The sequence below is a fragment of the Mus caroli genome, unplaced genomic scaffold (assembly GCF_978045245.1).
Source record: "Mus caroli unplaced genomic scaffold, Mus_caroli_1 scaffold_7, whole genome shotgun sequence".
Taxonomy (NCBI): Eukaryota; Metazoa; Chordata; class Mammalia; order Rodentia; family Muridae; genus Mus; species Mus caroli.
In genome coordinates this window covers 109,914,898-109,940,242 of record NW_028227262.1, presented here as the reverse complement: position 1 = coordinate 109,940,242, position 25,345 = coordinate 109,914,898, and the positions used below count along the sequence as shown (strand labels likewise).

The 25,345-nt window shown below is 38.4% G+C and overlaps 1 protein-coding gene across 10 annotated transcripts in view; it reads right to left on the bottom strand.

Moving 5' to 3' along the window:
* Braf (B-Raf proto-oncogene, serine/threonine kinase) overlaps positions 1 to 25,345 on the bottom strand; it is a 124,631-nt gene that overhangs the window by 71,652 nt on the left and 27,634 nt on the right. For 8 of the 10 annotated variants that reach the window (XM_029478322.2, XM_029478324.2, XM_021164361.3 and 5 more), the window contains exons 2-3: positions 14,613 to 14,714; positions 3,594 to 3,857 (exon numbers count right to left, since the gene is read on the bottom strand). In XM_029478322.2, the coding sequence (XP_029334182.2) occupies positions 3,594 to 3,857; positions 14,613 to 14,714 (366 nt within the window). The remainder of the gene's footprint in view (positions 1 to 3,593; positions 3,858 to 14,612; positions 14,715 to 25,345) is intronic. The other 2 variants (XM_085840673.1, XM_029478321.2) reach the window with 1 other exon arrangement.

The window sequence follows — 25,345 nt, the reverse complement described above, 5'->3', positions numbered from 1 at the left end:
TGCCTCCAGGTTCTTGTCCTGTTTAAGTTACTGCCTTGACCTCTTTGAGGATGAACAGTGATGTGGAAGTGTAAGCAGAATAAATTCATTTCTCCCCAACTTGCTTTGGTAATAGTGTTGCAGTATAGAAATTGAAATTCCAACTAAAACAATTACAATATTTACAATAATGAACATATACATAATTTTCTGCAAGTTTCCTTGTACTTCAATGTAATACCTCCTTCCTTCCCTAATCCTCTGTCTAGACAAATTCTAAACATCTTTCTGTCACTATAGAAAAAAATTGCCTTTGTTTTTAAAGACTTAACTATGTAGCTAAGGATGTCTGAACCCCTAATTCTCTTACCACCATCTCCTAAATGAGGGTATTATATGTATTCACCACCATATATAACCAAGAATTCATTTTAGAAATTTATATAAATAGAATTACAAAGTATGTATCTATTTTTGTCTACCTTCTTTTCTATAGTATATTTTTCTTGAGATTCATCTATGTTGGGTGTTGGGACTATCAGTAACTTTAGTATCAAACTGTGTTCTTTATATATAGATATACCACAGTTTTTTTTTTTAATTTATTTATTTTTGTGAACATTGGTATTTTGCCTGCATGTATGAGGGAGTTGGATCCCCTAGAACAGGAGTTACAGATAGCTGTGAGCTACCAGGTGGGTGCTAAGAATTGAACCTGGGTCTTCTGGAAGAGGACAGTGCTCTTAACTCCTGAGCCATCTCCAAAGCCCTACACAATTTTTTTCAAAAATATCCCTGACTTTTTGTTTTTAGCTTTAAAAAAAAAAAAACCAAATAAAAACAACAACAAAAAAAACCTTTGAGATGGGGTCTCATTCTGTAATTTGAGCTAACCGAGAACTCCATACACAAATCAGGATGGCATTGAAGTTACACTGACCTACCACTGGGTTTTAGGTATGTAAACAAAGGACCAATTTAACAATTTACTTGTTGATGGACATTAGGAACTTGGAGTTGTGAGAAATAGAACAACAAAACAAATCATTATTTTTCATGCTCAGAAAAACACTTCAAAATAGATGGTTGGGTCATCTTAGTTAGAGGTATTTTAACTTTGTGTATTATGACCATACTGTCCCTTTAAAAAAGTATTAAAGTATACACATAAGAAAGTCTTATCCTAATTATTTTTAAAAGTGAACTGCTCAAGGTTAATCTTCATGCTATTGTGTAGCCAATCCCCTAAACTCCTTTCACCTTGTGTCTCTGTGTGTTCTGCCTGCATGTACGTCATCACGTGCAAGTGCATCACATGCATGCAGTGCCTACAGAGATCAGAGAGAGTACTCGGTCCCTTGGAACTGGAGTTTCAGACAGCTGTGAGCTGCCACGTGGGTGCTGAGAACAGAACTGGGCTTCTCTGCAAAGGCAGCCAGTGCTTCTAACCACCAAGTCATCTGTCCGGCCCACGCTCTTCTCACAAAGTATAGGCAACAAAATGAAGACAGAGATGGGTGGGTGTCCACTAACTTTTTAAGCTTCAGAGATAGAACACCTATTTACAAATAATTTTACATTACATTCCTGGTTTTTGAAGAGGACAAAACTGGATTTGTTTTAGAAATTGAGCTTATTCTGTGCAAAAATTAAGTAATTCCAAGTTTGCTTTATCACAATCAACTCTTCCTGGAAGAAAGGGCAGGAATAAAGTATGTAAAAAATGTACTCTTGATAATTAACAGTGTTAGAAAACAGTATTTTCTTTCTTCTTTCCTTTTTTTTTTTTTTGTTGTTTGTTCCCGGACAGGGTTTTTTTCTTTGTGTAGCTCTGGCTGTCCTGGACTCACTTTGTACACCATACTGGTCTTGAACACAGAGAGTTCTGCTTGCTAATGCTTCCCAAATGCTACGATTAAAGTCGTGCACCACTACGCCCAGATCAAAAACAGTATTTTCTAAGTAAGATCAAAAATCCAAAAATATGTGGGTAGTTGGCAACTCTGCTAGTTCCTACTCCGATCATTAACGCAGGAATTCTAGACTCTAGGGCAAAATGCTTTTATAGTAACATTTTTTAAAAGTCAAAAGGAGTTTTAGAACACTGGAAAACACCCACTATACTTTGAATTTCTGTTGTCTCACAGCAAAAACAAAGAGAAACTACTTTGATTTTAGCTGACTTGCAACTCTTCTAATTAAAGTTAGAAGCAACCATATAGAGTTGGAGAGATGGACCAGTGGTTAAGAACACGGGCTGCTTTTCTATGGGACAGAGTTCAGTCCCCGGGATCCTTGTCCGGTGACTCAAAACTAACTACCTATAACTCCAGTCCCTGCAGATCTAATGTCTCCTCTGGCCTTGTGAGCACCCCCACTCTTGTGCATACACACACATACACACACAATAATAATGTACATTGTATTAGAAAAGCAACCATATACATGAAAACACTACTGGTTTAGGTTTTTCAGGAATATTGATTAAGGCTGTAATTTACAATATTTGCTTTACTTGAAGACTGAAGCTCCTCTCTGAGGACTCAGGAGATTTCTCTGCTTTAAATGTTTCTTACTGGTACATTGTTTCTAACAATTTTGTGACAATTTTTAGGAGTTACATACACAAGAGGAAAACACTAGCACACTGAAAGGAAACTGGAAGGTAATTTAGGCTGGAGATTACACAGAGGAAGAATCTTACCTGATACAAGCTTAAATCTGGAAATTCTAATCTCGTCTTTAAAAAAAGATGTATTAGTTTTTATTTTATTCTTATGCGTACTTTGCCTGCCTGTCCATTAGTTCACCATATGTATGCCTGGTATTCTTTGAGGCCAGAAGAGGGCACCAAATTTCCTCAAAATGTTATTACAGATGGTTGTGGACTAACCTAAGAGTGCAGGAGACCAAACCAAGGACCTCTGCAGCAGCAGCAGCCAGTGCTCTGAGCTGCTGAGCCACTCTTCACTCTCCTGACTGACTGTGTTTCCCAAGTGCTGGGATGCGTGCGTGCGTGCGTGCGTGCATGCGTGCGTGTGTGCGCCACCACTGCCTGGCTCCTAGCTGATGTTTAGCTAGTACTTATATTTAAGGGCCAATGAAGTCTGATCAGTTAGGCATGCTAACATCCCGTCACTTGAAGAGGCAGAGGCAGGCCGGCTGTTAGTCAGAGGCCAGCATGATCTACGTAGTGAGGTCCACAGCCGAGGTGACATAGTGAAACCGTGTACACAAATACACAAATAAAACTTAAAAAGAAGGGTTGGGGAGATGGCTCAGCGGATAAGAGCACTGACTGTTCTTCCAGAAGTCCTGAGTTCAATTTCCAGCAACCACATGTTGGCTCACAACCATCTGTAATGGGATCTGGTGCCTTCTTCTGGTGTGTCTGAAGAGAACAATGGTGTACTCATATACATAAAATAAATAAATAAATAAATAAATAAATCTTTAAAAAAAAAAAAAGAACTCTGTGTATAGACTTGACATAAAATAATCATGTCTTTTGTACCCTAACTTAAAATGGATAATTCCATTGGCATGGCTCTGAATATGCAGTGATAATAATGTTCAACACAAAGAAAGCAAAACGATGATAAATATTGACTTACCACTGTTCTCTGTTTGTTGGGCAGGAAGACTCTAACGATAGGTTTCTGTGGTGACTTGGGGTTGTTCCGTGATACATCTGTGGGAGTTTGAAAAACTGAAAGAGATGATGGTAGCACTGAAAGGCTAGAAGAGGAGGAGGATGTAACGGTGTCCATTGATGCAGAGCTAGAAACAGAAAAATCTGCTCCATTACCCAGGGATTCCAAAAGCTGCTGTTCTCTTTGCTGAAGGGCATCTAGCTTGCTGGTGTACTCTTCATAGGCCTACAAAATAAAGGAGATTCACATGGGACCTGGACATTGCTCATTGGAGACCCCAAGATTTTTGAGATGCCAGAGCTAGAGGATATCTCCTGAGGAAAGCTGCTAAGAGGGAATGAAACCAGCCCAGGAAAAGAAGTTTATTGCAGTCAACAATGATGAAAAAGGAGTTGGAGATCTGAAAACTGCTTTGACATCAAACACAGAGATGCAGAATTTGGAGTTTACCCAGATGGTTTCCTGTCTTGATTTGGGGATTACAGTTAAGTGATTTGATAGATCTCAGAAGAGACTTTGAACTTTTAACATTGTTGATACTGCTCTAGATTATGGGGAGTTTGGAAGTTGGACTAAATGTACTTTTTAATTATGTTATGACTAGATATGGCCCCCATAGACTCAGGTGTTTGAACAAGCCTATGGGGGCCAGGGAGTGGAATGTCATGGTTTGAATATGCTTAGCCCAGGGAGTGGCACTATTTGGATGTGTGGCCTTGTTAGAGGTGTGTCACTGTGGGCGTGGATTTTAAGTCCCTCATCCTAACTACTTAGAGGTCAGTCTTCTACTAGCAGCCTTCAGGTGAAGACATAGAACTCTCAGCTCCTGCACCATGCCTGCCTGGATGCTGCCATGTTCCTGCCTTGATGATAATGGACTGAACCTCTGAACCTGTAAGCCAGCCCCAACTAAATGTTGTCCTTATAAGAGTTGCCTTGGTCACGGTATCTGTTCACAGCAATAAAACCCTAACTAAGAAAGTGAGAAAGAAAGAAAAATACAAGTCCAATTTGTGTTGTTCATGTACTCACTGAAGCATGGTCAAACTCTAGTGGCCAGCCGCCTAAAAAAGACAGTCCTTTCCCAACCCCACTGAGAGAAGCTATCAACTGTGATGAGCTACACTTCACCATCTTTATCACAATTTGTAAGCAGTCTCTTCAATAGCTATTTGTCTGGACTGTTTTTCGGGGGGGGGGGGTTGGGGGGGTAGGGAGTGTCACAGAAGCCTTCAACATCTCTCATTCTCAGTTATGAGTCTGGAGTCATTGATACCACTGCAGAAGCTTCCTTGCCCATAGCAGGCAATGGCAGCATAGATCATGCATGTACTTTCACATAGTTTCCAGCTGCAGCATAGATCATAGACATCCAGACAGCCTCTGGGGACAGCACAAACCAAGGATGCCATCACTGTCTCCTGTAACAGCTATGATCCTGGATATCAACATGCTCTCTGGCAGTATTCCTTATTATCTCCTTCCCCATCAAATGCTGCTTAAGCAAGTAAAAATTGATTTGATATCTTGCAACCATAGGAAACTCTGGACCACTAGGAGTATACCCTTTTAAACATCCCATTTGACAAAAGCTATAAAGTCAAATGGCTTACCATATTAAATACTAAATTCTAAAGGAACAGAATGATACTGAAAGTAAAGAGATGGCATTAATTGGAATATACATATCCACAGTTCTTTCAGACAATGGAAATACCTCAGCCTAGAGTAATTTAGCCCTTTTGTTCCCTAACATCCCAAACAGATGCACTACTAGAAACATTTGTGAACCTCTACAAGAGAGAATCAAGGATTACAATATGACATTTCCTTTTTCTCAAGAAGTTTACTGGGCTAGCAAGATGGCTCAGCAGGTAACAGTGCTAGCTGAGCAAGCCTGAAACTTGAGTTTGATCCCTAGAACCCACAATGAAAGGAAAGAACTAACTTCTGAAAGCTGTCTTCTGACCTCCACATGTATGTGCATGCCCCAGCCTCATGAGTACAACATAAAACAACACACAAGTAAAAACTTTAAAAAGATTATTTGGCAGTAAAGAAACAAATGGATAATTTTACTTGTGTATTATGCATAAGAAATTGCATTCCTGCTAACAGGTAAAAATGTAGAATGGGGCAGGCCTTAGAGAGGAAGGCCTTGGATGGAAGAAATAGGAAGAGAGGCCTGTGTGCAGAGAATTTTTTAACAAAGAACATATTTTAAGGTACTGGGTGGGGGGAACTCCACAGATTTCTAAACTGAATGTCAGGTGATGTATTGGAAAGTGCAAGGAGTTGGTTGACACATCTCTGTAGAACTTGAATGAAGAACAGGTACACAGGGAAACAGTAAGGCTGAAGAAATGGACAAGGGACCAGACTGTAGAGTATATGGACCACACTAGGAAATCTGTATTTCATAAGCAGAAATTATACCACAGGAATTACCTGAGGTAGGGGAGAATGCAAGAGCAATCTCATTTCAATAAAGGCTACAGCACTCTGGTGTACTGAATATTTATCTTACTGAACAACTTTTTTTTTTTTTTTCCCTGAACAACTTTTGAAAGGAGAAAATATAGTGAAAGTACTGAAGTAAGGAGCCTGAACTCTGGAAAAATTCCCCTTTGACAATTTTGTAGTCTAGAACTGTCACGAACAGAATAGACCGTTACCATCAAATCAATTCAAATCTTTCTGTTTAGTTTTCATATCAAGAGGTTAATTAATAAGGGTGCCTTTCTCAATATGCTTCATTTATTGAGTCCACATTCATTCAATAAATATTCGTTGTTTATCTCTATACTGGCATCATTTATGCTGAGACTACAAAAACAGACAAGGCAGACAATTCTTACCCTTAAAGGTTATATAGAAATGCCTGGGAGACAAGTTCTTTCTTACATAAATCAAATATTCTTATTAGTGAGGCCTAGGCAAACATGGTTATTATATAAAATTAGCCTTATAAAAAAGAATTATTGGAAACAATGAATTTTCCAAATAGTCTTCTTTATCAAAGTATTAATGTTAAATTTTGAAAATATACCAATTCCTTCAGCACAGATTACAAACTATCACTTCACCACATTATCAATAGTTTTTTTCATTCTCACAGTTCAGTTTAACAAGTTACTTTGGCTGCATTCAATGCTGTACTTGTTAGCTGTATGTCAACTTGACAGAAGCCAGTCATCTGAGAGGAGGGAATCCCAACTGAGAAAATGCCTTCCTAAAATCAGATTATAGGCAAGCCTGTAGGGCATTTCCTTAATAGATATAGAGGTGCCCTGTGGTGGATAGCCCTGGGGTTGCTTGTATTTTGATGCTAATTCCACTCTCCAGCTAGAATGGAGTCTTGTACTCTGGTGACTTCTTGTGACCTATCCCCTAATGAGTAAAGGAGCCAATCACTGGGCGAGTAGGGGAGACTTCCGGGTTGGACGGAGGAAGAGGAGGAGGAGGTGAGAGAGGGCCTTTTTGGATGGGGATAGCCCAGTGCTTGGCTGGTCAGCCCCACAGGGCAGAGTTGCAGGCACAATCTCGGGAATGTGCCAGTTCTTTTTTAATATTTCCTGCACAGGGCCCAGCCCATTGTAGGTGGTGCCACCCCCTGACTTGGAACTGGATGGTATAAAAAGAGCAGGCTGAAAATGAAAATTTTGTTTTTTCCAAGGGAGTTTCATTGAGGGAAACAAACTTCTTTTAAGGATATGCTGCAAGCCTGGCAGTAGATGAGCAAAAGAAAACAAAAGCAAAACAAAAACCTCAATAGCACTGAGTTTTCTGGAAGTTCCTTGTCTCATAATGTAGCAACAGTGCCCTCACCCACCCCTTAATTTTTTTTAATTTGTATTTCATTTTATTTATATTTTCTCTCTTTTTACCGTACTGGTCCTTTGCATATATATCATGGCTTCCAGTTTAGTGTTTATTCCAAATAAATGGGTCTCTGAAATTTTGGTTTTTTTTTCCCCTTTTGGGGGCTCTTTTCTTTCTGTCTGTCTGGTTTTTTTGTTTGTTTGTTTGTTTTTTGATGTGTTAGTTCTTGTTTTATATTACTATAATATTATTCCTTGAGAAGCCTGTATGTTTTTTACTGAGAGACAGAAAGGGAGTGGCTTCAGATGAGAGGGAAAGTGGGGAGGATCTGGGAGGAGTAGAGGGCAGGTTGACTGTTATCAGGATAGATTATATGAAAAATAAATCTATTTTTAATAAAAGGGAGAAAAATAAAAGGAAGCAGGCTGAGCAGGCCATGAGGAACAAGCCAGTAAGCAGCACTCCTTCATGGCGTGTCTCTGCATCAGATCCTGCCTCCACATTCTTATTCACTTGAGTTCCTGCCTTGGCTTCCCTCAATGGGCTGTGATTCAGGATACAGAGGGCAAATACACTCTTACCTCTTCAAGTTTCTTGATCATGGTGTTTCATCATAGTCATAGAAATCCTAACTGTCAAATATGACTGCTCTCTAATATCTCTGCCTTAGAAATTTAGGCATTTATTTCCATTCTGTCTTCAAGACCCAGAGATATTCATACCATAGGCTTTACAAAAGATTGAAATGATGCCAGAGTCGACTCTGGGACGTTCACAACCTTGAATGAACACTACTCCACCTTGACTTTAGATCTCACTAGCACATGAATAGGTTTCAGGTCAACATTAATATTTCTAACATATTCCCAGACTTTGGTCTATACTGTGCTCTTTCCCATATTTTATGGATTATTATTCCAACATTATCATCAATCAAAAGATCAGTCATTCCGAGGACTGGAAGGAACAGATGCTAATGGATAAAGAAATTCTTTTGAGTAAGACTGAAACTGTTTGAGAGTTTATGGTAATGGCTTCCACAGTTCACAGATCTCCTGCACCTGAGTCATTACGTTCATCCCTCCCTCTTTCTGTCCCAGTAATTGAACCACGAATGTCGTGAAGTCTAGCTAAACATTCTCACTTAACTATACTTAACCCTTTAATTTTTTTCTAAATTTTAAAACAGAGTTGCTAAATTGCATGAATTAGCTTAGAATCTGCATGCTCCAGTCTGTGAGAGACCTGGGATTACAGGTAACACCTGTATTAAGAATAAGTATTGCCGGGCGTGGTGGCGCACGCCTTTAATCCCAGCACTTGGGAGGCAGAGGCAGGCGGATTTCTGAGTTCCAGGACAGCCTGGTCTACAGAGTGAGTTCCAGGACAGCCAGGGCTATACAGAGAAACCCTGTTTCAAAAAAACAAAAACAAAACCAACCAAACAAAGAGAAAGTATTAAGCTTATTCTTACCGAATTTAATCTCCTTATCTAATGAAACTTTATTAACTTTACACAGATATGTACAATGAACTGTTCTATATGCTGGTATTCTTTTCATTGCAGAAATTGATGAAATGTGTCTGGACTGTTTCCAGTTTGACATCTCAAGATAAAAAAGACTGCCATGCATTATAAGAATGCTATACTGACTCTAAAATGCCCCCAGAGGTCACATAATAAGGCATGGCCCTTTTTACTATAGTGGTAGAACCTGAGAGAGGCAAGACCTAATGTAAGGAAAGAAGATTATCAGGGACATTTGTTTTCCTTTCCTTTTTTTTTTTTTTTTTTTTTGAGGGAGGATTTTAATTATGTAGTCCTGGCGGATCTGAATCTCACAGCCTGCCTTTGCCTACTGAGTATCAGGACTAGGTCTGCCTTTGAAGAGAATACTAAACTCTGGCTCCATATTTTTCTCTTTGCTTCTTACTCCATACACCATATATCAGGTACAAAAACAAGGAGAAAAGCATCTCAAGCTAGCAAGATGGCTCAGCACTTAGAGGTGCGTGCCACCAAGCACTACAAGCCAAGAACAGTGCTTGGGATCCACATGATCAAAGGACAGCGCTGACTCCTTCAGAGTGTTCTGTTTTCCATATACACTACATGGCATATATTTATGCACAGACATTTGTATAAGTGCACGCGCCCATAAAACAAAGATATGTGAACAATTTTTAAAGCATCTTGCACTTCTACAGAGAAGATATTCAAATTCATTGAGTATTTGCAGGAAAATTAAAGAAACAGAAAAATCCTGGACATAATTTTCAGGGGCAAACACATCATTTCCTCCTTAGGATTGTGGTAGTTAATGAGTGAGCCAGAGACTAACAAACAAGATAAATATCAAATTGTGAAGCAATGAAAGTGAAGCCTGAACTGTACTGGAGAGACCAATATGTTGTCAATGGCAGAGCTGTGAGATACCTACCTGCCGAGGAGGGTTGCATATAGGGAGTGGAATCAGCCCAAGAGGGAGATGTATGTCACAGGCAGCAAAGCTGGTGGGGCTGAGCCATCTATTCCTCTGACACTCAAGTCCCAGACATCATATAGAATTTTATACTGTTAGGGTTTGGTTTTGCTTTGGTCCTGCATTTTGTCACTATGCCTCCATTCTGCTCTTGTGGAATGGTAATATAAACCCTGTCCTAACAACCTAAGTTTTAACCCCATGGTTGGAGAGAGAAAAATTCTTTAAAGTTGTCCTTTGGCCCACACATATGAATGAATGATTTTTCTGTTTCTTTAATTTTCCTGCTTATACTCAATGAACTTGAATATCTTCTCTATAGAAGTGAGAGATGCTTTAAAAATTGAATGAATGAATGATGAAAAAATAAATTAATTAACTTTAAAATAGCACCTAAGTAACTAAAATGTAAGCAATTCAATTAAAAATTAAAGAGTTAACAGACATTTCTCCAAAGAGGATGTCCAAATAAACAATAAAATGTAAAAACGATCTCACCATCATAGTCACTGGAGAAATGCAAAGCAAAGCCACAACAGAATATCACTGCCCATTCATTAAAATGGGGATTGTCAAAGCCAAAACAGAAAATGTTCAGTGTCAGTGAGGCTACTGAGAGAGAAGAATCCTTGTGCAATCGTTGATAATAAGAATGTAACATGGTGTAGGCACAGTATGAAAAGGTGTGTGAGTCCCTTTAAATAATGAAACAATCACTGTATGATTCTGTGATTCTGAGTTTAAGTTCAAAGACATGAGAGCTGTTCAAGCCTAAGGACCCGAGTTTGCTAAGGATCAACAATGTGACTGCTCACCACACTTCCTCTGCCTTTTTCTATAATTTGCTAGCTCAGCTGTAATCACTAATTAATTATGCAGAAGATAAACCTATATTATAAATGATCAGGTTACCATTAGCTTCAAATATGAGATTTAAAAGCCACCAACCCTGATGGCCTGAGAACTGACTCCTCCCAGTTGTTTATTAACTTCCACATGTGCACTGTGGTATGTGTATGTGCGCGCACATGCATGTGTGCAGAAAGTTTATAAATATAATTTTAAGACTTGTTTTAAAGCCAGGCAGTGGTAGCACATGCCTTTAATCCCAGCACTTGGGAGGCAGAAGCAGGTGGATTTCTGAGTTTGAGGCCAACCTGGTCTACAGAGTGAGTTCCAGGACAGCCAGGGCTATACAGAGAAACCCTGTCTCGGGAAAACAAACAAACAAACAAACAAACAAAAAAACCCTTGTTTTAACATTTGAAAGCAAGAATTCAATTATCTTTCACCCATGGCCATTCATCATTTTTCGCAATTCAAGCAGCCAAAAATAGGCAAGCATTCTACCACGAGATTCCCCCTAGCAAGCACACGTGCTATCCATGTTGCAACATGTATAGTTCTTGAAAACATGCTAAGTAAAATAAACCAGTCACAAAAGGACAAATGATGTGATTCTTTTAAAAGAGTCAAATTCACAGGCACAGGAGTATGTGGTTGGTATTACAGACCATAGTCAGAAGAAAATGTGGATCTGGTAGTTAATATGTAAAATAAAAAGATCAGTCTTTTTTTTTTGTTTTGTTGTTGTTTTTCGAGACAGGGTTTCTCTGTGTAGCCCTGGCTGTCCTGGAACTCACTCTGTAGACCAGGCTGGCCTCGAACTCAGAAATCCGCCTGCCTCTGCCTCCCAAGTGCTGGGATTAAAGGCGTGCGCCACCATGCCCGGCCTAAAAGATCAGTCTTAAATGATGAAAAATTCTGGACTGTGTTGATGGTTTCAAAATAAAATGAATTTGCTAAAAAATTATTCATTTTAAGTTTATTTATTCTATGTATATGAGTACACTGTCACTGTCTTCAGACACATCAGAAGAGGGTATCCATTATAGATGGTAACACCATGTAGTTGCTGGGAAATAAACTCAGGGCCTCTGGAAGAGCAGCCAGTGCTCTTAACTGCAGAGCTACCTCTCCAACCCTAAATATTTATTTTTTAAAGTGGTAAATTCAATGTATCTTTTACTCTAGGAAAAAACTGTTAAGGATTCTTAAAGAGTGAACCTAAAACTCTGAAGAATGGCACACCTTGGAAGGCATCAGGAGAATGAACTGGCTTTTGACTGAAGGCCTTCAAAGTTTAGTCTCTGAGTCTTTTCCCTTGGGATGGTCAGCTAGCTTTCCACAGGCAAGCATCCTGTCATCCGTCAGTCTTCTTCATGGTGTATCAAATGCTAATTAATATTAATAATATTCTAAGTGCTTTATATGGTCATTGTCTACAAGTCCCTCCCTGCTCTGAAGCACAATCTGTTTGAAGATATAGATTTTTGGCTCTTAAACATTTTTTGTTGTTGTTGTTGTTGTTTTTTGAGACAGGATTTCTCTGTATAGCCCTGGCTGTCCTGGAACTCACTTTGTAGACCAGGCTGGCCTCGAACTCAGAAATCCACCTGCCTCTGCCTCCCGAGTGCTGGGATTAAAAGCGTGCGCCACCATGCCCGGCACATTTTTTTTTTTTTAAATATCACTGCAAACAGTATAAATATTACAGGGTATTCAGTGAGTATCCCTAGCTGTAGAACCTTAGCATATCTCAGGAACTATACTATTTTGTAACTATAAACTCAGTTCTTAAACTATTACATATAATACTATCCTAATTTTTTTCTAAAATGTTTCATAAATATTCACTATAGTTATATGTCATTAGTACATATGGAATCTATTACTTTGTCACATACTTATAACCCATTAAACTTTGCTTTGATGTTACACTTTTTTTGAATATATGATTCAATTTTATACGCATAGTTGTAAAAAGAAACCAATCCAATTAAATACATTTGAAAAAAAGTCCATATTTTGTACAACAAAGAATAGATAAATAAATTAGAAATGTTTAGCACAAGGGCAGAGACCCAACAGGATAGCAAAGCAGTGGAATAAGGCAGTTGTCAGTCTCACAGATTTGTAAGCTCGGTATCTGCCTTCTCCCTTTAGCAATAGTTACCTACCACTTGAAGTAAGTTACTTAACCTCTCTAGTTAGCCTGTCAAATAGAAATAAAATACCTATGCAGGAGTTTGCTAAAAGTAATTGTAAGTATTAATAAAAGCATTTAACATAGTACAGGGCATAGAATAAGAATAAGCACAAATGTTTTTCTTTTTACCAATCAATTTTTAGTATTCAAATGTCTGAAGAGTATGTGTCTGGCTGAAGCAATCCATCATGACTATAAATAACATGTTCATTGATTCAAATGTGGGAAAGTGCCCAATAGACAGAGACAAACTGTTGCTTCTGTTGTATAGTTGATAAACAAAAATGAGCAGTTTCATTAAGACTACTAAGACTACTTCTTACTTCTTTGCTTGGCTCCTACTACACAATTGGAAGTACAGATAGAATTCTAGTCCTACATTTTATAGCATAAGCAGCAGTGTGATCCACGAATAAGTCATGAGGAAGACAAGAGAAGAACAGTTTAGTTGGTGTTTCCAAAGTTCCAAGGTTTGTTTTATAAACACAAACTTAACTTTCTCACAAAATAATGAAGACTTAATTTTTCTTTGAAAAATAATTAAGGGGCTAGCGAGATGGCTCAGCGGTTAAGAGCACTGATTGATCTTTCAGAAGTCCTAAATTCACTTCCCAGCAACCACAAGGTGGCTCACAACCATCTGTATTGGGATCTGATGCCCTCTTCTGGTGTGTCTGAAGACAGCTACAGTGTACTCGTATAGTAAATAAATAATTCTTAAAAAAAAAAAAAAAGTAGATTGCTAAATTAGAAATTTTAGTTACAAGTTGTTCAAACCATGTTTTAAAATCTCTGGTATTTGAAGCCAAATGCTTACTTGGTCTTTGTTTTATTTTTTTGTTTTGAGACAGAGTCTCACTGTGTAGCTTAGGTGTCTCTATTAGAACTTATCATGTAGCCCAGGTTGACCTCAAAGTCTCAGACCTGGGACTAACAGCACATACCATCATGCAATTATAGCTGAGCAAGAGTTATTGGAGAAAGGCAGTAGAAAGTGTGGCAAGCAGTCTTGTCAAGTCCACAAGAGCCTGCTTGCTAAGGATGGACTGACTTTTAGAAGGAAACTAAGGGCAAGAAGGCCTACCTCTGACTATATAGTCCCTACTGCCTCACAGGATTAAGAACAATGGCTAACTACAGATTTATAACCTCACTCAAGGCAGATGATCCAAATCTCAAGGCATCACTAAGCAGCAAGACTGAGCAGTGTTAGGCCATTCCAAGATTATCAACTATCTATAGGAAAGGAGAGAACAACTCTGGGAAACTTACTCTCAAAAAGATATTTTACAAAACCACCCAAATTTCCCAAGATGGGAACTCATTCTGCTGACTACCAAAACAGTGTGCTTTTCCTTTCTCTCTTTTTAATAATTCTTTTTTTAAAAATTCAGGCAATATTTTGAAGTTTATAGGAGACATTCCTCTCAGTTTTGACATTTTCCAAATAAAACTAATACATGCAGATTGCAACAAGTGAATGAAAACAAGACTAAGAAAAAAAAAAGACAAAGTAAATTCTTCCAGTTTCCAATCCTGCTCTCTAAAATAACCAAAATTATGACTATAAAACATTTTAATACATTTTTCCCTCAAAATTACCATAAAGTAATACTCAAAACTTACCTCCAGGTATATTGATGGTGGGTTATGCTCTCCACCAAATTTGTCCAATAGGGCCTCTATATGTTCCTGTGTCAACTTAATCATTTGCTTGATATTCCATACCTAAAAAAGTAAAAGAATCTAAATAAAGATCACTTAGCATAGGGATTAAAAGTATTTTAATGTAGACAATAGACTGCAGTAACTGTCAGTGTTCTCGGGACTTTAGACAACTGAGTGGGGTTTATGATTATAGTAACTGTACTAACCTTTTTCCATCTAGAATGCATCCCTATCTATAAGAGATTCAAACACCTGAGTAGTCAGAATAAACCATCAAAACTAGCAATTACTATATTAAATAAAATAAGCCAGACTCAGAAATATAAACATTACATTTTCTATACTGTGGAACCTACATTCAAAATTAAATATAATTAAAACACACACACACACAGAATAAATCATGAAAATCTATTTTTAATCTTCCATCAAATTTGGATCTCCCTACCAGAAAGTAATTTTTTTTTAGTTTGTTATTGTGATGGTTAATCTTCAGTGTAAACTTGACTGGATTTTTTTAAAAAGATTTATTTATTTATTATGTATAAGTGCACTGTAGCTGTCTTTAGACACATGAGAAGAGGGCATCAGATCTCATTACAAATGGTTGTGAGCTACCAAGTGGTTGCTGGGAATTGAACTCAGGACCTCTAGAAGAGCAGCCAGTGCTCTTAACAGCTGAGTCATCTCTCCAGCCCTTGAGTGGACTTTTATTTTTATTTTTTTTAATGAAAGAAGATACTGGCCAGGTGGTGGTGGCACACTCCTTTAATCCCAGGACTGGAAGGCAGAGGGAGGTGGGGCTCAATGAGTTTAAGGCCAGCCTGGTCTACAGAGTGAGTTCCAGCCAAGTGACAGCCAAGGCTACAAGTGATAGCCAAGATAATACAGAGAAACCATGTCTTGAAAAACAAAACCACCAAAACCAAAAAACGGAAGAATATATTGTGCCTGGAGAGCTTAACTCCAGCTGTCTTACAATGTACCCACATGAAGGTTGAACCCTTCTAAGATGGGAACAAATGAAAGACCGGAGTACAAGGGCCTCCTAAGATAGGGATCTATACCTGTTTCTGCCCAGAAAGCTGGGAATGGATGTAGCAGTAACCTGGTGATCTTTGCTACCTGTAGGGCCCGAGTCCCCTAGACTGTTGTATTTATCCAGATTCTTCCTAGACTCTTGAGTGTTGTTTCTCAGTCAACAGAACCCATTTTTATGAGAGAGGTCACAGACAGGTTTTGCAAGAGTTTCAATGTAGTCACACTCTAGGCTTTACTGTGATAACTGTCACCAGAAAACTGTCTCCAAAATTGCCCTGTGTTTAAATATGTCTAAAATAAACTGTTCGGAGTCAGCCTCTGTGAGGCTAAGTCAGTCATGAGGAATACCCTCCATCTGTAGATCATACAGTGCAAGAAGAGAAGCCACTTCTGAGAGTTGTCCCCTGACCTGGTACATGTGCTTCTATACTCATGTATCACTCACACACACACACACACACACACACACACACACCATAGCATGCGTGTGCCACTCCTCACAACCACCATAGGTAAGTAAGTGTAAGGTTAAAAAGAAATCCTAAAGATGCCCTCACCTATAACTGGGGTGACTAACTATGACTGCTATAGTCCTTGCACCCTAGAAGGATGCTAGTCAGGGAGTACACAGCACTCACTTGACAGAGTCTACAAGAAAACTCCACTTAGAAAAGTGGCCTAGACTTACAGAACTGCAGAGTTCTACTATAATCAGTTTATTTGGTCTTTTACTCACAAATACTAAAAGCAGCACTCAAAAGACAGAGAAAGCCCAACAAATCACAAAATCACAATGAGCAAACAAAATAACTGGACGAGGAATGGTAACAAGTGGGTGTTGAGGACAAGGCCTGAGACAGGTAGTGTAAAATGTATGCTCAAAATACTGAAATAATATTTTAGAGGGAGCACTTCATGTTCTATGAATATCTTACAGACATAGTGTTACTATATTTAATAGAAAAATAGTACCTCGGGTCTGGGAAGATGGCTCAGTGGTTAAAAGAGCACTTGCTGTTCTTGCAGAGGATCCAGGTTCAGTTCCAAGCACCCACATCACAGTGGCTCACAACCATCCACAGGCAAATCACACACACACACACACACACACACACACACACACACACACACACACGTGTAATTAAATAAGCAAATGTAAAGAAAATAGTATCTGGTTCATTTACTATATGTGGCTTTTCATCCCCCTCACTCTCAAAGTAAGTTTTTTATTTTAGATTTTGTAATTCTAATACTAAAATCTTTCCAGTTCTCCACTTAACTTGCTCTGTACACTTCAATAACAAGTAGGTGCTAAGAATATTGTGCCATACATAAAATATCAACTTGATGCAGTGCTTAGTTTATAACAGGCAGGTTATATACTTGTCTCTATTAGTTTATTTAACTTCTTTAACAACTCCTCTCAACAATCCAATGAGTGAGTGTCTTGGTTTTAGTCCTCGATCTCATGAATCATATTGCTACATAAAGTCAAGCATTATACAAACATAACATGTCAGATTGTGATTAAAAGACAAACATACATACATATATAGTAAACAAACAAACAAGCAGGTGAGCTTGAGGAGACCAGGATACGGAGGGCTGTTAATGTAAGATCTGAAGGAAAGAGAGTAAGCACAAATGCACATCTGAGGGAGAAAGGCAGTAACATGGAGGAGGAAAAAGTGAAAAAGCATTAATATAGGGAAAAGACTGCTTCATGTGTGATGGGCTGATTGCATTTATGGCCCCAGTTAATGGCTTTCTAATAGGCACACCTTTTAGTCTGGAACTTTGCAAGTCCTCTTTCTACTCTGACCCTAGGCTTCTTCAGAGACTTGGTTGTTCATGTGGTATCTTGCAGCAAGTTATTGGCAAACATGACCCAAGAAAGGTTTGGAATGCAAATATGCACTACTTGCTATCTTGCACAACTGAACTTTGCTTGCTCTTTCACCTCTGATCTGCTCTGCTCTAAGAACATTCCTCCGCTGGCCTATCAGCACATCGTGCCACATACACTAGTCTAGAATATTTAGCTTTCTAGAACCACTAACTGGTCACAGATAAATGATTTGAACTCAACCAATATTAGTGTAATTCACAAGAGCATGATTTCACAACTGAAAATAATGTTTATTTTAAGTGCTAGGCTTTAGGGTGGTTTATTATATAATAGAAAATATATTGTACAGAAATATGCAACAAAACACATTAAAAATACACAAATGTTCCTAACAGTAATATTCCTAATTGCCAAAATGTGAAAACAAGATGGACATTGTTATGCATGCCTGTAATCCCAACCTCAGCTATATAACAAGTTCAGGGACAGATTGGGATACATGAGACCCTATCTTAACACAAGAGCTGAGGAGCTGAGGGAGCAGTTCAGTTGGTAAAGTGCTTGCCATGCAAGTATGAGAGCCTGAACTCAGATCCCCAATGAGAACAACTCAAATGTTCATCTGTTATAAATATATACTATAACATAACATAAATTAACCTTGAATATGCTGTACTAAGTGAAAAAAAGCTGGCAAGCAAGGACTATATACTATATATGATTTAAAATTGTCCATAATAGAGAAATCTATATAGGGAAAGAAATAGATTAATTGATCAGGAATAGAAAGAATAGAGGGATTAAAGGAAGATGGCCAAGAGTTTCAGGGAAACCAAAATATTTTAAAGTTAAATTTGGTGATGGTGAGAAAGATGAGAGGCCATCTTCCCTGGGGCCTTTAGCAGACACGAATCACTGTTAAATAACTGTTACTGCTAGCATTATGTTCTTTAAGTTCATTCTGTAGACACTGCTGGTGTTCCTCTTTGGGAGAATGGGGCAATACGTCTCTAAGCGTTTATGGAATTTATTTTGCTCCCCTGGTTGCCTTGAATGAAAAACTATCAGTCAACCAACAAGCAGGATTATCCTTCTGCCTGTACCAACCATCTGGAGTAGTCCATGGACACTTTGAAGACAACTACAGATCTGAGAACGGACAGCAGTGAGAAACCTAAGTAAAGATTAAAAGATGACCAAAGACTTTCTTCTTGTCAAGAGACCACAGGAGGAAATAGATGCTGAGTATCTGAATGGCATCCCTTCACAAGAATTACACAGAACTGCCACAAAGGAGAGTCATGACAGTGAAGAAGAACCTAAGTTATTCTGTAATCTGTAAAAAGTCTAATCCTATTAAACCTTTAAGGTAACTTTCTTAGTTTTAAAACTAGGAAGCTAAGGCTGGAGAGATGGCTTGGGGTTTGCTCTAGGGGAATACTTGCTGTACTGACTACATGAATTCAGTCCCAGAACTCATGCCAAAAGAGGTTCCTGTCTGTAATCCCAGCACTTCTATGGCAAGATGGGAAGCAAGATGGGAAGCAAGATAGGAGAATTGGCTAGAAACTTAAATATAGATGTGTGTGTGCACGTGTATACACACACACACACAGAATAAATATTTTTTTAAAAACAGAAGCTAGTAATCCTTTAGATTAAAACATGCAGTTTTTTTTTTTAGATTTATTTTAAAAAGAAATTTAGTGGCTGAAGAGATGGCTCAGCAGGTAAGAGCACTGACTGCTCTTCTGCAGGTCCTGAGTTCAAATCCCAGCAACCACATGGTGGCTTACAGCCACCCGTAATGAGATCTGACACGCTCTTCTGGAGTGTCTGAAGACAGCTACAGTGTACTTACATATAATAAATAAATCTTTAAAAAAATACACTTAAAAATCTAAAAAGAAGCTTAGAAGTAGAAAGACAGACAGACATGGTGGGCGGTTCATGCCTATAGTCCTATAGTCCTACTTCAGGTGTGAGGAAAATTTGATCCCAGGAATTCAGGACTTGCTTTAGCAACTCAGAAAGAGACCTGTCTCAAAAGTTAAAACGAACAGTGTAAAAATAAATAAAATGTGAAGTTCTATTGAACATAACAGAAACAAAGTTTTAAGATACTTTAAAGGAAAACCCTCAGTTCTACACTTAACTTTTTAGACGCTTCCTGTCTTTGTAACTAACAACCTCACTGCAAAGGTTCCAGGTTCCAGGCAATTCTGTCATCTGAAGCTCTCAGACATAGTTCTATTTCCAAACCTTTAGTGAGGCTCCCCTTTGCCTGAGGTTCAGGGGGAAGAGGCTCTACTGTACTTTCTAAGTAGGCGAGCCCTGTCAGTATTTGCTTGCCTGAGTACAGCTAAAGCAAAAAGACAGAACCATGAAGAGAATTTCTGTGACTCATTCATTTCTCAGAGAAAATATCAATCAGTTTCTTGAAAGTGTCAGTAAACAACTGGAGGTGGTGGCACATACCTTTAATCCCAGCACCCAGGAAGCAGAGGCAGAGACAGACACAACTCTGTGAGTTTGAAGCCAGCCTGGTTTACAGAGGTTACAGCCAGCGCTGCACAGAGAAACCCTGATTTGGAAAAAAAAAGCTCCAATAAACCACAGTAAAAATGTAGCCCAGGAATCACAAAGGTAAAGTAACCGCAGCCTACCGTAAGAGTAAGTCTTATGACAGGAAAAGTATTGTAAATAATTTTAACTCAGCACATTCAAAATACATTTGACATAGATATTTTTGTAAATATTTAAGTATGTTGCCAAAATCATCTCAGCAAAGATGGAAACCATAACTAGGCCAATAAACATGTAAAGAAGTTAACAATTAGCCAAAGGTTAATCCAAAGGAAGCAGCAGGGTGGATGGTTCCACATCTCCCTCCCTGGAGCAACAGGGTGATGGAGCCGGCTCATCTCATCTCAAAGGCTGGCAGGTGCTAAGCAGCCAGTTACCACCAAGCCAAGTGAATAGTTGATACACACAATTGGGTGATTTTACAGTGAAATTCAGACCTATTCTCCCCAACTTCAGGCAAGGATTTAATTAATAGAACATGCTGAGATAATGGAACATTTATCATATGATAGCTTAGAAATTAAAAAAAAAAACTCTTAATATCTCAGGAGTGTTAATACATATAACATTTAAAATATTGAAAGAAAAAGTAAAAATCAAAAGAGTAAAATTGTGCCTTTTGTGTACACATTTATTTAACCAGCATCCAAAATGAATTTTTAAATTTGCTTCAGGATATAGCTCTGGAGTAAAAAGTGCTTGCCTAGCCAGACCACCTACCCTCTAACCAAATTAACAGTGGGGAGGAGAGAGTTTCAGAGCAATAAAATTAGAGATGAAAGTAGCACACTACAACAGACAATGAGGACATTCAAAGAAGTGAGAGACTTGAATATTAAAAACTTGACATTGAAAAAAGAAGTTGAGCTGGGCAGTGGTGGCACACACCTGTAATCCCAGCACTCGGGAGGCAGAGGCAGGTAGATTTCTGAGTTCAAGGCCAGCCTGGTCTACAGAGTGAGTTCCAGGACAGCCAGGGCTATACAGAGAAATCCTGTCAAAAAAAAAAAAAAAAAAAAAGAAAAAAGAAAAGAAAAGAAAAGAAAAGAAAAGAAAAAAAGAAAAAGAAGTTGAAGCAATTAGGTGGAAAGATCTCCATGGACTGGTAGAATTAATATTATGAACATGGCCATTCTATCAAAAGCAATATACAGACTCAGTAAAATCTCTATCAAAGTTTCCTAAGTCAAAATATTCTGTATATTACATATTCTTTATTTTTCTTGCAATGTAAATAAAGATAAAAACAATATGCTTTATATAACCAACAACACCCAAAATTCATACAATTGAAAAAAAAATTTTTTTTAGATTTATTTATTTATTTATTATATATAAGTACACTGTAGCTGTCTTCAGACACTCCAGAAGAGGGCGCCAGATCTCGTTGTGGATGGTTGTGAGTCACCATGTGGTTGCTGGGATTTGAACTCTGGACCTTCGGAAGAGCAGTCGGGTGCTCTTACCCACTGAGCCATCTCACCAGCCCCACAATTGAAAAATTTAAAGAACCAAATAGCAAATATCTAAAACAACTAGATTCAATTTTCTGGCCCTTCTTTTGGTTCTTATTTTTTTATGTTTTGTTGTTGTTGTTTTGGTTGTTGTTTGTTTGTCTGCTTGTAGCTTTGACTGGCTTGGAACTTGCTGTATATATAGATCAGGCAGACCTCAAACTAATAGAGACAGGCAGACCTGTCTCTGCTTGTGTGCTAGTATGAAAGGCATGTGCCACCACATCTGGCTTCCAAAACTTGTCTGAAAAAAGATTTTGTTTTGAGAGTTTGCTTAGCAGTTAAGAGCATCAGCTGCTCTTCTAGAAGACCCGGGTTTGATTCCAGAATCCACATGACAGCTAACAGCTACCTGTAACTCCAATTCCAGGAATCCAACCCCCTCTTCTGGCCTCCTTGTACACCAAGCATTCAAGTGGTACACACATACATGCGGGAAAAAGAGCTATGTGACTCAATTTTTAGAGTTTATTCTTTTATCCATATGTATATGTGCCTTCATGTATGCATGTAGAACTGGAACTGGAGGTACAGGCAATGTAAACCATCTGATGTATGTGCTAGGAACTGAAAAAGCAACTACTATGCTAAATCACTGGGCTATCTCCCCAGCACTACTTATTCTAAATCTAGATTTCTTTTTAAATTGAGACAACCAATCATTTCCTGGGTTACCTTGATTAGTTTAAAACAAAAAACCCTATTATCATTGCTCTCTCTAAAATACTTACAAAGGTATCAATTCCACCATTTCTTTAGTCTTAGTTCCATGCTATCATTCCTCCATTGTCTGGTCAGAAGGAAATCCCTAGAACACATCTCACCACTTTACTTCCCTTGCTTACAGAGTTTAGATCCCCATACTTCTTAACTAGTTTCATTCTGTCTCATCAGGCACTGTTCCCTTCACCTCTTACCCCACACAATTCATACATGCTCTTCCTTATCTCTGAACGTTCTTCCCTCAGCAGCTTTCCAAATTAAGCAAAAAAAAAAAAAAAAAAAAACTCCGGCTTCCTAAGAGGGCCTTCTCTCAATCTTTACTGAATCTTCATTAAACTCACTTTTGGAATGTATCACAATTTCGAAACCATATGTGTATATGTATATTTTTTTGGAATGTGTTTTATGGCCATCTTATTGCAGAGACCACATGTAAGCACAAGCACATACAATAAAAATATTAATTCAATCTTTTACTGTTATGAAGTGGCTTTTGATCTGGTCAGGATTATATTTTATACTGTTTACTCTGACAATAATGCTTAGGTTAACTAATAGGTCATAAAGGTACACAGTGGAGGCAAGTGCATTACAGCACACTACAGTAAGCAGCAAAAAGCATTGTAAGAGTCTGAACTTCTGTCGATAGATTTAATATTTTTACAAACTTGTAATGCACCAAAGGAGCAGCCAAGGTTCAGAGAGCAAGCAAGTGTTCCAAAGGGGACTGTAGAACCATTTTGTGTGGTACTCCAGCTCTGCACTTAGATGACTGAGACTATTAAGAGACATTCTAATCCCAACCTCAAAATAAATCATCATAAGCCCACCACTCATGTGAACGCAAAAGAAGCCCCTTCAGTCAGTCAGTTATGTCTGGTGGCTGATAAATTAAATCAGGTCATGGTAAAAAATGTAAACAGAACTCAAGTATGGTGGCGCACGCCTTCAATCCCAGCACTTGGGAGGCAAAGGCAGGTGATCTCGGAGTTCAAAGTCAGCCTGGTCTACAAAGCTAGTTCCAGGATAGGCAGGTCTACACAGTGAAATCCTGTCTCAAATCCAAAACAAAATGAAGGAAAAAAAAAAAAAAAAAAAAGCAAACACAGACCTTACACATAAAACATTAAAACTGTAAAATGAACATTCTAAATTCTTAGGGTCAATGATTTTCCATTAAATATGACTGACATTTAACCTTATAGCAAAATATATTTCCAGTTGGACAACCAACATAACCTGATAAGGTCAATTTCAATTCAAAGAGCAAAAAATTTCTTTTTAAATATTATGGCTGCAACAATAGATTACAATGTAATGGTCAAAGTTGTGATCTACATAATGGGCATATTCTCAAGTTGAGATACTCTTTTGCAGAGATGTTAGCTGGCTAAACAAATTCTTTAGTATTTGGACTAATATAAACCATTAAGAAGAATCAGTTTTTCACAGTTGATTACACTAATAAACCACAGCTTCTTCAAATAGTTTAAACCTCACTTGGGGTTAGTATCAGAGAAACATGAACATATGGTCAAGAGGCAGGGTGCCCCAGGCCAGTTGTATATGCTTTAAAACAAACTTCACCCACAAAACAGAATTTATATTATCTACCTCTCAAGAGTTGTTGAGAAAAGCTTAGTATTTGGTCTATAAGCACACAGGCTATAAACCTCTAATTCCAGTTTTGTCACTTAGCCGTATGACCCTGGAGAAGTTAGTCTGTCGCATCATCCAGTTTCCACTGATCCTCCTCTAAGGTTTTTTGACATATCAATCTTTATTCATGTGTTACATGCATAACACATTCATAGAGCTAATTTGAGAGATTCTCAGTATTTAGCAGAAAATAAGTTAAAAACTGAACTACAACTGAATTAAACACTCACTCCCTCAATCTGACTAACAATAAAATGAAGCCAACACATTATCATGTAAAAGATTTCTGCAGCTCTATCATGATGAGTCTGGCATGGCCTAAACGGTACAGAGTGACATGGTTTCCCCCTGGAACAGAGCCAGCAGGGCATGGGCCTCCAGGAGTGTTCACGGGTTGCCAGGCATGAAACTTGTTTGCATAATAATGTACATAATTTCTTTATGCTCCTTCCTCAGGAGATGTTCTCCTGCCAAGATTAATGACTCCATAATAATCAGAGACAGCACTAGTCTGGAAGGTGAGGATATGTCTATGTCCTTAGCAAAATGATAAGTGCTGTGACCTTCAGGATAGTGAGAAAGAACTCTGAAAACATGAGTTCAAGAATGTATAATTTCTCACCTATGCACAATATGAGCACGCAATACGGGATATATGAGGGGCTCCATGGACCTAAAAGAAAATAGGCAGCTGCACTATGAGTGAGCTTGTTGGAAAGATATAAAGGAAGGAGATAAAGCAATTTGGGAAGTGGTGATCACAGAGAAAGATCCCACTCAGGTACGTTTTTTTCATTTGTGCTTACAAAGGCAGGCAGATCCCTGAACTCAAGGTCAGCCTAGAACAGAGCTAGTTTAGCCCCAGATGTAGCAGGATCGGTGATCTCAGAGCCAGATCCCACCCAGCTAGCTTATTGTCTCTGCTTACAAAGACAAGTAGATCTCTGTATTCATTTGCCTTGGTTTTTAAAAATGTGCTTGCTGTCTTCTTGTAAGCATCAAGGGGCTACGGCCATAGAATGTTGATTTGCGGAATAATCAAAAAGGAACCTGGAGTAAAAAGGAGAAAGAAAACTGAGTTCCAGCATTTCTTGGTGTCTACATACTGACCACATACGCAATGAGACCAGTTCCCTCAAGCTCCTGCCACCAAGCCTGTTCCAGGAGGACTGTTGCCCAAACTGTGAGCCAAAATAAAACCTTCTTTTCTTCAGTTGATTCTGTGGTTTGTTTTTTAGGTTTTGTTTATTTATTTATTTATTTGGTGTTTTGTTGTTGTTGTTGATGTTGAGATAGGGTATCTCAATATAGCCCTGGCT